This window comes from Salvelinus sp. IW2-2015, linkage group LG14, assembly GCF_002910315.2.
Source record: "Salvelinus sp. IW2-2015 linkage group LG14, ASM291031v2, whole genome shotgun sequence".
Lineage (NCBI taxonomy): Eukaryota > Metazoa > Chordata > Actinopteri > Salmoniformes > Salmonidae > Salvelinus > Salvelinus sp. IW2-2015.
Window position 1 is genome coordinate 24,764,121 of NC_036854.1, and position 13,089 is coordinate 24,777,209.

Sequence of the window (13,089 nt, forward strand, 5' to 3'; positions counted from 1 at the left end):
ACCTGTGTCTTCTCTGGCTAGGTGCCATACATCCACCATTGTCAAATTCAAATTTAAGTAAAACTTTAACACCAAGTAACATATAGGATCTTTATTTTCTAACTAAATACATAATAAACAGGTTCTTTATCATGTTTTTAATGCCTGATCCCTCAGAGTGTCAGAAACGGAATTGGATATTAGTATTTGATAACAACCTGACATGAGTTTTCAAAATGTAAACCCGGCTTAGTTATCCAGAATTCAGATAGCGGCTCGTCATATTTGCATGTCAAAGTGTCAAGCGGTGTCATTAGCTGCGACCAGGAATCTATGCTTGATCACCCCCTCATACAGTATCTCTGATAACTATTATTTTAACTCAATTACCTTCCTACGATACAGGGGTGAACACAAACTATTAACTCAATTACCTTCCTACAATAGAAAAGTGAACGCAAACTTGCAAACAGCAACTACAGATAGATATATTATATCAAAACAATGGCAGAAAGAAAGTTAATCTCCACGCTAGTTTTGTAAGTATGGTGTCTATATTAGGACATATCAAGTCACAGTATATTACAGACTTAACAAATGGACTCATCAAAGGAAGCAGTGTTTGAATCCAGTCTGTGAAAATGATTTATTTAAATAGTATTCTGATATCATCATTACAATACAAACTGTGTCAACGTTCCAGTACAGAAGCTTCACACACACTACCAAATCAAAATAAAATTACASTTCATAACATTTTCGACGGCTCAACAAACAGACAAGACTGCATGGAGATGAATCATGATAAGGAGACAATACATCTATGTGGAGCTGAAACAATGGATCAGAAAAAAAAGAACGGAAACTGATAGTGCTACTCAATTGTCATTGCATTGTACGGAATATTCCCCGGTAACGGAATGACACTGAAACTGAGATTTTTTTTACTTAAAAAATGTATGCCAAATAAAATCCAATTGATTTCAAAGTTTAACACACCATACGACTCCCAAAGTGGGCTCCAGAGTGGCGCAGCGGTGCTAGAATCGTCACTACAGACCCTGGTTCGATCCCAGGCTGTATCACAACCGGCCGTGATCGGGAGTGCCATAGGGCGGTGCACGATTAGGGGAGGGTTTGACCGGGGTAGGCCGTCATTGAAAATTAGAATTTGTTCTTAACTGACTTGCCTATTAAAATAAAAACAACTCTGTGCACAATGACTTCTTTTAACAATTTACACAGAAATATGACAAAAACACATTTACTTGAAGAACAGTGCAGATGCAAAGTTTGGTTACAGAATGACGGCACCAACAGAACAAACCGTCATTCAGTTACCATACTTTGCATCAGCACTGTTCTTCAAGTAAATGTATTAAGGTCAAGTTTTCAATGTACATTTTTAAAAGTAGTCATTGTGGATTCTTAAACTTTGATATCAATTGGATTTTGTTTGGCAAACATTTTAAAGTAAAAAATCTGAGTCTCAGCGTAATTCCTTCATGTGGGATTGCCAATATCTTGTTTGATGGCTGAGACTTTGTTACTTGTAAGCCACCACAATTGTCAGACTTTACAATTACCTTAATAAATGACTGTTGTCAATCCTTCAAATTATATATATTCACTTTGCTTGACCCATGATACTCTGAAATGGTTCCATTTCTTGTTGACAAAATCCAGTGAGTTGAAGTACTGTAAGCCGTGCAACAGGTAAGTTGCCATTGGAAGAGGTCCTCCGTAACTGATGGTGAATCAAACTGTCAATAAAGTTTTTTTTAAAGAATTGCGTAATTCCATTTCCTGTTGTTAGCAAATGAATAAATGACAACATTGTTACAAATACAGAACATCACTTGTCTCTGCTTTTAGACATTTTGATTAAAAAAGGTTACATGCTGATTATTTAATTTACAAGTTTTACAGATTTTTTTTATTTAAATTTTATACAGGAATTTGACAAACTGAAGGCATTCATTTAAAGATGCAGTTCGGGATCTTAAGCACTTATAAATTCATAACATATCATCTGAATTGCAAAACTAAAATAAATATTTTTGCACAATGTAACATCATACGAAATGGATGACATAGTACACAACTGTGCACAGTTTTCGGGGACCCGTTTTGGCTTGTGAACAAAAACGACTGGCTGAAATTATACAAAAGCTCTGGAGCATCACTTTAACTGTGCACACAAATATGCTATCCATTTCACCAATCCCTGGCTAGAGAACTTGTACAGTATAAACATTCTACTAGCAGATGTCAACTCTTCTTTTTCAAAACTGAACATTTAGGATTAATTTAAATAGTTATGATGGTACTTTTTCTCAATGGAATTTAGCCTAGTATTGATTTGAGGTTGAGTGGCATGACACAGCCTTGCTAGACTGAGTTTTGTCATCCTGGCACCACTGGAACAGTGCAGATTAAATATTTGGCCTACACATCTTGTACCCTGACAATAGTTGCTGATCAGGATATGTCTCTAGGTGGATCCTGCGGTATGCTCTGTCAGCTAACTCCAATTGCTGAATCAACAGGTTTAGATCAGCCTTTCCCAAACGCGTTCCTCGGGACCCCAAGGGGTGCACGTCCCCCCCCCCCCCAGTTCAAATCAGCTGTGTAGTGCTAGGGACAAAAATCTAAATGTGCACCCAGTTTCGGAAACCCTAGTTTAGATCCTCTCACTGATCTCAGCAGTGCTGTGTACAGCAGACTGGACTATGTTAACTGTGGAAAAAGCCTATTGAGACTTTCAGCAAAATGGTGCTTCTTTGTCGCCCCTAAAATGTGTAGGTACTTCCAATACCTTGAATTATTCCATCCCAGTAAGTCCAAAATGCTATTATTTTAAACAGGATTTGAAGATATGGACAGATGTTGCGTTGTGAATCTGGGTAAGCCCAGATTGGAAATAAATTGGAACAATATGTGAGAGCAGTAGGCTACAGTATGAGCAAAGAGATCGATGTTGGTGAACGCCATATTCTATGGAGATAGCCACTGTCTTTGGTTGCATGATACATTTTTACAATGGAGACTCTCTTCAGTCTTTGGCTACCCTCTTCAACTCAACTGAATGGCAGATCTGAAGCACTGTTACTGCATCAATGAACAATTCCACCCATTCAAACACTACAGATGTAAGATCTTAATGTGATCACCCTGTAGCAGGGGAACTTACTACTTGTAGTGTATTTGAGGTTTTAAAAAGATTTATATTTTACACTTTGAAAATGTCCATTAACTATAAACCATATAATAAATCAAATTTCCTGCTGCTGAAGGATTAGTTTCCTGCTGTAGCAAACTGGCTCAAATTAAGATCCGTAATTTGTATTTATGGGGGAATATGTCCAGTGGTCACTTTACGTAACAATAATGCGACATAACATCGATGCATCCATTTAGTTAATGGTAATTATTCAAAGTGGTGAATGTTTATGGAACAACGCAGAGATACTTAGAAAGCTCCTACTTCTATTAACAGTTAAAATAACGTTAAAATCCATGACGTCTGCTAACGGGTTCTGAATCAAGAGGTCAGATTGTCAAAGCGTTGTGTCAATCGAACATTGTGAAGGGATAAGAGCGAGAGCAATTTTAAAACCGTTTCCTTTAATCACAAGACCTATAGAGTCTTTCCTCGTCCTTACGTTTGTGTTACAGATAAGAAACCTATCTTCTAGGTATCATTGGGGGAATCATTGCACCATCAAAAACGGTATAAGATGTCTTCTTGGCTAATGTAAGATTCTTTACATAAAGATAGTGTCCCTGAACAATAGGCTACAGCAGTACCTTGATACTCAGTCCTTTGTTTCCCAGTGATGGTAGAACATTTAAATAGGAGAGCTGTACTGTACTTGAAGCATGACTATGAATGGCTTTGTACAATATTAGTGCAGGCCAATTTAAATGAATAGTCTGCTGGCACGGTCACATAATGGACATTGACATGTTCATGAATCACAATATAGGAAATGAGAAGGGACGGAAAATAAGTAGAATTGTAAACAGAAGAAATACCATTGTAAAAAAGTAAAGAAGGTGAGCATTAATGAGACGTGATCTGTAATAACAACGTTCGAGAACTGTATTTGCAAGTTACACACAATACGGATGATAAAATAATTCATTGTCGAGTTGCCTTCATTTAGCAATCCGACTAGGCCTCTACATCATGTTGTTGTATTTGACTAGCTCTTTTGTTCTAAGAGGACTATGAATAGCCTTGCGCGACGTAGTTACATAATAGTGAAAACATAGCGAATGTAAGCTATACACAGTTCCAGGTGTTTGAAATAAAACAATTATATATACTGATATTATATATACACAAATATAGATTTTTTTTTTTTTTTACTTTAAGCAATGACACAATAGATTCACTGCAGGAACCTCAAAATAAAGGTCTGTGAAAGATATTCCAAGGAGCCAATGTCAGTTTCCATTTTGTTTCGATTGTTGGGTGCATTGAAGAAACGTCGGCACAACAGGTAATCCCGCCGCTGGCCTTTGAGAAGGTGCCTCTTGTGGTACAATGGGTAATAAGAATGCATTGGGTGCAGAGTAGTGGAAAATTAGGGCCAACTGTGTCGTCCGCTTGGTGGTAATAACAGGCCATTTTCTCCTTCGCTTCGAGAAGAGGGAGTGATACTCGGAGGAAAAACGTCAGTCCTTGAAACTATAGCAAGGTATCCCTCACGAAGCCACAGGCAAGAATCAGGATGGCAAGTCCAAAGCTTGTAGCTATCCTCGTGCCTGTGAAAGAAGGAATACGGTTAACACATATACAGCGCTTATCTTGCATTCTTTTTTTTATCACTGACAAAAACACTTATTGTTGTAATGTGTGTATTTTGTTCTTATAAAGCTGTACATTGGGTGTGATATAGGTATTCATCCGTTGTTATATAGAATATGCATTAATTTCACACAAAATATGTCCGCAGTCGTTAACAATTATGAAATGCTGAGGAGAAATGTATGCAAAAGCTATTACGACACTAGTCTGAAACATTATATACATTATGCACATATAGAATGATCTGCTTCTGAAATGAAATATGAAGGCTGGATAAGTCCACTAGCTTCCAAATGTGAGTAAATTCATATAAATATATTCAAATGAACACTCACTACACCAAACACCCACAACAACAACAAAATTAGGATAGAATCTTTATCCTAAAGTACAGGAAGTACAAACGGTCTCGTGAAAGGATTTACATGGACAGCTACCATTTGCTGAACTTGTCAAGCTGCTGTCTGTTCTGAAGTCAGTTTCCACTGCATTTTGACCAACCCACACTGTCTGACAACTGTGTGATATTGAATAGCCTGGCATTCTTATGCAAATTTGGTTCATTTGTATCTCGGGGACATTGTCCTTGAATTGATAAGAGCAAGAGCAAGAGCACAGAAAAAAAGGCATCGAGGCATTTCTGTACTAAGGATAATGATGCAGAACTTATAGTACAGAAGGGAGAGATGGGAAGATATTCTGAATGGCAATGGTACATGCTCTAGTGTATATTAAGCTTTTATTCTGTTAAATCACCCTGGAACACACAAACTAAAACTGGATCCAAGGTCCAAAAAAGCATAAAAAGAAACAAGATGAACTTGTTCTTGTACCTGCCGAGACTGAAAAAGTGTCCGGGAGGGAAAAGAGCAAGAATGTAATCCTCCCGAAACAAGGCAGCATTCAGGAAATGGAAAATGAAATATTCCCTAAATCATGATGACATTTACTGGATTTGTCTGTCAGACCAAGCACAGCAATGTTCTAAGAGGAGAATTGTCAGGGGACATTTTGGTTCGGCTCAATATCAGGAGGAGGAAAAAGACGGAGGCCTGTGACCCGCTGTTCTTCCCTGCCAGATTTAATTTGGCCCGGGGTGATCAAGTGGACAGGAGTGCCACAGAGGAGCTAGGCCAAAACATCCTCCGCATGAAGAATCATTAATCAGTTCACAGCCTGGGAGGGTGGGCTACGCTGCACTGCCGATGGAGACTGCACTGATGGTGTGCAGTGAATATCTCACACCACGCTAGCCCCACCTGAAAACATACTCACGCCACGGAATACAGCCTAAATGTCATTCTTAGATAAACAATAGAAAGTGCATCACAGGAAAAGCTTAAAAAAAACATGAATTGTCACAACCAAACTCTTGATTTAATAAATAAGGCTAAAACAGGAGTGAGCACAAGTAAAATACTACACCCAAGGACTGTTAATTTTACTATAACAGGACTCAAATAGCTTTAAGTTGCACAGAGTAAAGTCACCTGGTCCACTAGCAATCATTACAGTCTAACTGAGTCTCTAGTTTAATCAATATTTTGTCTAATGGAATGCAGGGCAGAGTGACCTCCCCACTGAGGGAGAGTGCGTCACCCTGAGGGAGAGTGCATCACCCTGGCCTTATGCTGCTACCATAGGGAGAGAGCGAATCTCCCATGGGCAGATTCTGCATGTAGACCGAAGAATCTGAACAGGTCTGAATAGGATGCGTGAGATAAGGAGCAGCATTAGCTCCGGTCTTTGGGTTTTCGTCACTGATTATGTGGACGTATCGGGATTGGGAGGAGGTAGTGTTTTAACTGTCTTTTGGGTTGGGTGGACTTTGGCTGAGAGTTTCCTTTTGCGAGGGTGGAGAGTCCGCAAACCGATAGAAAATCTAAATTTCTTAAAAAGTATAGACCTAGAAGTTAATCGCAAAACTGTTCAAATTCCAAGAGATTAATATTCTGGGTTAACTGAGATCAGGAGAGAGCTGGCCTTGCGCCATCTATCTGCCTACATGATGGCGCTAGCTGTGGATGTGGCCTACTGAAAAAAAAAAATGCAATAACAGTCTGATTTGTCTAGTAAATCCCTGCTGGGATTTGGTGATACCAGATGGCACTGCATCTAGGTGTCATTCACCCATTTCACAAATGTTCCCAGTTGTCAGTATAGTTCAACGCTCAGCCATGTTGGATAGGACACAGGGGTATTCGATCTTATGAAAGTATACTGAACAAATATATGAACGCATGCTGGTCCCATTTTTAATGAGCTGAAATATAAGATCCCAGAAAGTGTCCATGTGCACAAAAAGCTTGTTTCTCTGAAATGTGTTTACATCCCTATTAGTGAGCATTTCTCCTTGTGCTGGGGACAATAAAACTCCACTCTAAAATGTGCAGATTTGTCACACAATGCCACAAATGTCTCAAGTTGAGGGAGAGTGCAATTGGAATGCTGACTGCAGGAATATCCACCAGAGCGGTTGCCAAAGAATTGAATGTTCATTTATTTTCCACAAGCCGCCTCCTATGTCATTTTAGAGAATTTGACAGAACATCCTACTGGCCTCACAAGCACGGTCCACGTGTAACCACGCCAGCCCAGGACCTCCACATCCAGTATGTCTGTCTGTAATAAAGCCCTTTTGTGAGGAAAAACCCACTCTGATTGGCTGGGCCTAGCTCCCCTATCTCCTTAGTGGATGGGTCTATGCCCTCCCAGGCCCACCCATGGCTGCGCCCCTGCCCAGTCATTTGAAATACATAAATTAGGGCCTAATGAATTTATTTCAATTGACTGATTTCTTTCTATGAACTGTATCTCTGGAAAATATTTGAAATTGTTGCATGTTGCATTTATATTTTTGTTCAGCATTGTTCTTTTCCCACAACGGGTTGGCGACTTGCCACATAGTTTAAACAAAGTTGTGAAGGCCTTTTGGTACATCTCACTTCTGGGACATTCTTTGTATTTTAATTAAGTGATCCAAGAGCTTTAAAAAACCAACAATGCCAAAACAAATGTATGCAAACTGTGAGGTAACTAGACCTGACACATTAGCCTTCTCTGCACAGGCATGTAAACGCAGACAACACCATGCACTGAATTCATACTCGGCTAACAATTGCCATGGTTTACAGGTCGGGCAATGTGTAAAATCTTCGCAGCCTGGACTGAAAGGCATACAGACAAGAAGACAAGCTGATGGACAGGTAGACAAACAGACAGACTGACATACAGGCAGAAAAAAAGGATACAAAAAAAAAGATAGATGGATTGGCTAATGATCAAGTCCACTGAAATTCCATGAAACATGAAACAGCCAGTACCGGAAGCCGACGTACCGGAACCCGACGTAGCGGAACCCGACGTAGCGGAACCCGACGTAGCGGAACCAGACGAGTCTCTGGCGGCGTTACCTGAACTCTGTTTGATTATCTCACCTGAACTCTGTTTGATTATCTCACCTGAACTCTGTTTGATTATCTCACCTGAACTCTGTTTGATTATTTCTCACCTGAACTCTGTTTGATTTTCTCCACCTGAAATCTGTTTGATTATCTCACGCTGAACTCTGTTTGATTATCTCACCTGAACTCTGTTTGATTTATCTTCACCTGAACTCTGTTTGATTATCTCACCTGAACTCTGTTTGATTATCTCACCTGAACTCTGTTTTGATTATTCACCTGAACTCTGTTTGATATTCTCACCTGAACTTCTGCTTTAAATGTCTCACTGAACTCTGTTTGATTGTCTCACCTGAACTCTGTTTGATTATCTCACCTGAACTCTGTTTGATTATCTCACCTGAACTCTGTTTGATTGTCTTGGCTGATGATGTCTGAGAGCTGGAGGTAGAGCGAACCCTCAGGTCGGGGCTCATGCTGTCTTGTGCTGCTGTGGCGCCTGTCTTGCGTGGCTTCTTATCAGCTGTCAGGTGGGACAAGGGGGATGTCTTCTTGGCCAGCCTGATGCGGGGCCGGGTGCTGTTCACCTTCAGGTAGGCCTGGACCTTGTACTCCAGCAGCTCTCCGTAGTTGGCGTTGGTGACTCTGCACTCGTACAGGCCCTCGTCACTCTTTCCCACCCGGGAGATCTGCAGTTTGTGGGAGATGTCGTTTCCCTGTACCTTCACCGTCTGTAGGGAGATATAGAGATGTTCAACGAACAATGCAGGAGCAACCTACATCACAAAGCCACATGACTAGTGGTGCAGTACAGAGAACCATGTAATGACACAACAGTAACACATAGTGATGGTTTTATGTGTCCATACTTATGGAGTCACATACACATGGTGTCCATATTCTACATCTGCAGTGCTTGCTGTTTGGGGTTTTAGACTGGGTTTCTGTTTAAGCACTTTGTGACATCTGCTTATGTAAATACATTTAATTTAATTTGATGTCTTAATATGGACACCATACACATTCTGTACATGCAGTAACTTACACTTATTTTAGTCCCTTCATTGTCTGGATCCGGCTCTGGTATCACTTCCATCTAAGAAAACATAGAAAACAAAAATACACCTAAAAAATCAGGAACAAAACTGAAAAGACATTCGAAAAGTGGACAGCAATGGATTATTGGTCTCTAAGAGTGTGCCACTCTAACAAATGTCCGAGGAGATATATTTTATACCAGTTTAGTCTTCGCAGACACTCAAATATAACTAGTCAGAAAGCCTCTGGCATTCCTTTAGTACGGTGCACTCAAAAGTATAGTTTGGGTGTAAATGCAGCGTCGTCGTCGTCCATGAACGACTATAAATGTTTGATAGCTACATCGATAAGTAGTTAATCACACATGGAAGCAGCAAAAACATACCAATATCACCACAAAAGATCAGCTAAAATGAAGGAAACCCTTTCCCCCTCCGTTCTAAATGTACAGAATGGGGAAAGAAAAAAGGGTTTCCTTCATTTTAGCTTTATGAAAAGCTTTATGAAAAGATTTATGAAAAGCTTTATGAAAAGATTCAATGAAATAGTTACTTCGATATTCAGTCAAAAGAAACAGTATGAATCAGAATGTCAGAATCAGAACTGACTGCAACAAATTTTTACTCAGAAATGACATTGAACTGGCAAATAACTCTACATTATCATCATCTAAGAAAAGCAAAATGTTTTCTCTACATGCTGATGAGACATAATGGACTGTCTGGTGTCTTTATAACCACAACAAACCTTCCAATAGGAGACTCTCAAATGAAGTGAGAACACAGAGACATCAAAAAAAGGGACACGGCTTCAGGATGAACATTCTGGCTCTGGTGGCTGTATTCTGGCACCACAGCAAACACTCAGCCCAAAGCCTACATCATGGTCTGGGCATTGATTTTAGAGGGTATCATTTATTTAATCTTCATCGAAGGCCAAATGGACTTATTTTTGGGAAAGTGTGTTGATGACAGGCTTGAGCAGAGCAGCAGAGCCTCTTTCAAAAGAAACACCTTCAGGGGTTGAAATATGTCAGCTCCACGAGGTCGAAAAGGTACAGGAGCTACATAAGAAAATCTGAACTAGCGAGTTTTCTGTCAACTATATAATGACTTTCGAGAAGCCACTGCTTACAATAGAATACTTTCTGTCAACTGTGATCAAAACTATTAACAATAGACAATTTGCGGGATGATGATGTCAAGAGAATTGGTGGGGCTTCGACATAGATTTGACCAAAGTCACCTGTCTCAATATTTTCTTTACAAACTGTCCCTTGATTAATAAACTATAGACTCCATGTAGGGTCCATATAAGTCACCTAGGATGGATAATCTTCTAAAAGATATACATCCACTCACATCTGTCTTCCTGGTTTCCCTCTACATTCAGAAAAATGTTGTAGAGTGGACGTACTGTAGAATTTGAACTAGTCTAACGGTCATCTAACCATCAATGACCAAAGACTAGGTCCAGCAGAAAGAGATTTGTGCCTCTCTCTCTAGTTCAGTCCTGGATCACAGCTTTATAGGGTACTTTATCCCAATTGGGTCTAGTCAATTTACAGTGGCTTTGCGAACCATAAAAAAATGTTTGGCATTTCATTGTGGAACTCCATTAGTCATTTAGCCTTGTACAAATGCAATTAACTTAATTGTGACATAATGTATTTTTCGATATTCATTCAGAATCCAGGGATTTATCATGAAGCGTAATAGACATTTATAGGCCACTTGCAGACTGGCGTTGTATCATAAGACATTTAACTGTCACGGAAATGTGTTGATTTCATGATGAGAGAAATCTATTAAAATGTACAGAAGCGTTAGCCTATCCGTAACTCGAGCGTAACAAAACAGCTTGTTTCCTCAAATGGGAAATAGACTCCTAGTCTTAGAATGCCTGTTTTCATCAATAATGATACCCTTTTGTCTACAAATGTGTTCTGTTTCATTTACAAGTGTTCTTTAGAGTGAATTAACGTCTTTTGACTGTGATGCAAAAAGTTTGCAGTGACACTAAGAAACAAAAGCTACATTATTTTCTCATTTATATTTCATTTTGTCTCCGCCTGGCTGCCTCTGAGCTCCACACACTCTCAGTTTCAATCTCTTGTCTCTTTATTACAAAAAAACCTTCCACCGTCACACACTGCCATTCTTCATGCGAACTGAAATTGACTTCCTGTAAAATGTGTCCCGCAATTACTGTGCATAAAGCAAGGGGCCGCCCAGGTCCCTGCAACCAAATGAATGTCAAAAGAGAAGAATGGAATCATTTACATTGAGATATAGACCTAACTGTACTGCACTTCCACCCTTTATTACGATCGTCTGACATATTTCATTATAATGAACTAGAGGCTGTTATAATTCTTAGGTTATTGTCTATAGGCCCCCTGTGTTACATTTCATTAATTAGAGGCAATCAATAAGCAGCCTTGATTTAAAAACCAATCAAATCATAAGATCAGCTGTAACAACAAGACTCACTCTCATCCTTCAAGGGATGGGCTAAGGCTCTTGAGCTCAACACGTTCTTCCCCTCTCACTGTCTGGAGAAGTGAGGAACAATACAATACACTTCCATTACTAAAGGCTGCCCAAGCCAACAACCAGATGAACAACAGTCAACTTGGATGTAGATTCACTCTCGGTAACACTTGACTTAAAGTCAACCGGTTAGGGTTTAATAATAGCAGCCATTTGGTAACACATGACTTAAAGGCCAGTAAGCATTTTACTATAGCATTTACAGCTGCTTTATCCTGTGCACGTGACAGATTAATTTAGATTGGATTTGATTTGAAAAGTAGAAGCCCTGTGCACGGTAGTACGTCTTCTTCAAGTTGGTGAGGAACGACTTGGAATCCAAATCACATCCAAAAACCACCCACGTGGAAAGACAACAGTTGATCTTGATGTATTGTCTGAGGCTGTCCTTAATATGGACGTGTGCCAGTTTTACATTTGTTTTGGGAACTGCAAGTGAACTTTCTCTACAAAATCTCTGCCCCTTTAACAAGTCCTTCGTCATAACATCAAGTACCCAATAATAACGTTTGAGTGTGTTAAGCTGGAGTACATAAAATGCCATGCAGCCTTGTAAGTGCTCGCTAATTACAAAGCTCACTGACTCTTGAGTGGGCGCTCAAGACGTTATGGCGCGAGATCTGTTGTTAATGTTAATTATGGCCACTGCAATCATGTTCTTGAGTTCTTCTCAAATGGAAAAAGCTGGAAAGGCTCCACTGCCATTGGTCAAGTGTCAGATGCTGCGATGGTAATTACATGTACAATAGATAAACTGCAGCATCTCCCAATATGAGAGAGTGTAGGACTCGGCTTCAGTCGGCTAAACAGCCCTCCAAGTGTACAATGGTTTTAACTGACAGAATTTTTTACAATTTAAAATTAGTTTTGGAAAATACTGCTGTACGTGATCGCATTTCATAAATTTTTGGTGTACTGTTTGCATTAAATCTGTATAAGTTATCACCTCTTTCCATTTGAGAAGAACTCAAGGGGCGGCAGGTAGCCTAGTGGTTAGAGTGTAGGGGCGGCAGGTAGCCTAGTGGTTAGAGTGTAGAGGTGGCAGGTAGCCTAGTGGTTAGAGTGTAGAGGTGGCAGGTAGCCTAGTGGTTAGAGTGTAGAGGTGGGAGTAGCCTAGTGGTTGAGGGGCGAGATGTAGAGGTGGCAGGTAAGCCTAGTGGGTCTAGAGTGTAGAGGTGGCATGGTAGCCTATGGTTTAAGGTGTAGAGATGGCAGGTAGCTTGGTTAGAATGTAGAGGTGGCAGGTTAGCCTAGTGGTTCGAAGTGTAGAGTGGCAAGGTAGCCCAGTGGTTACGAGTGT

The 13,089-nt window shown here is 40.0% G+C and overlaps 1 protein-coding gene across 1 annotated transcript in view; it reads right to left on the reverse strand.

The window, feature by feature from the left end:
* Positions 1-595: 595 nt before the first annotated feature.
* LOC111973603 (V-set and transmembrane domain-containing protein 2A-like) overlaps positions 596-13,089 on the reverse strand; it is a 37,147-nt gene continuing 24,653 nt past the window's right edge. Inside the window, exons 3-5 of the mRNA XM_024000983.2 lie at positions 9,245-9,295; positions 8,600-8,930; positions 596-4,752 (exon numbers count right to left, since the gene is read on the reverse strand). Coding sequence (XP_023856751.1) covers positions 4,676-4,752; positions 8,600-8,930; positions 9,245-9,295 — 459 coding nt within the window. The 3' untranslated portion in view covers positions 596-4,675. The remainder of the gene's footprint in view (positions 4,753-8,599; positions 8,931-9,244; positions 9,296-13,089) is intronic.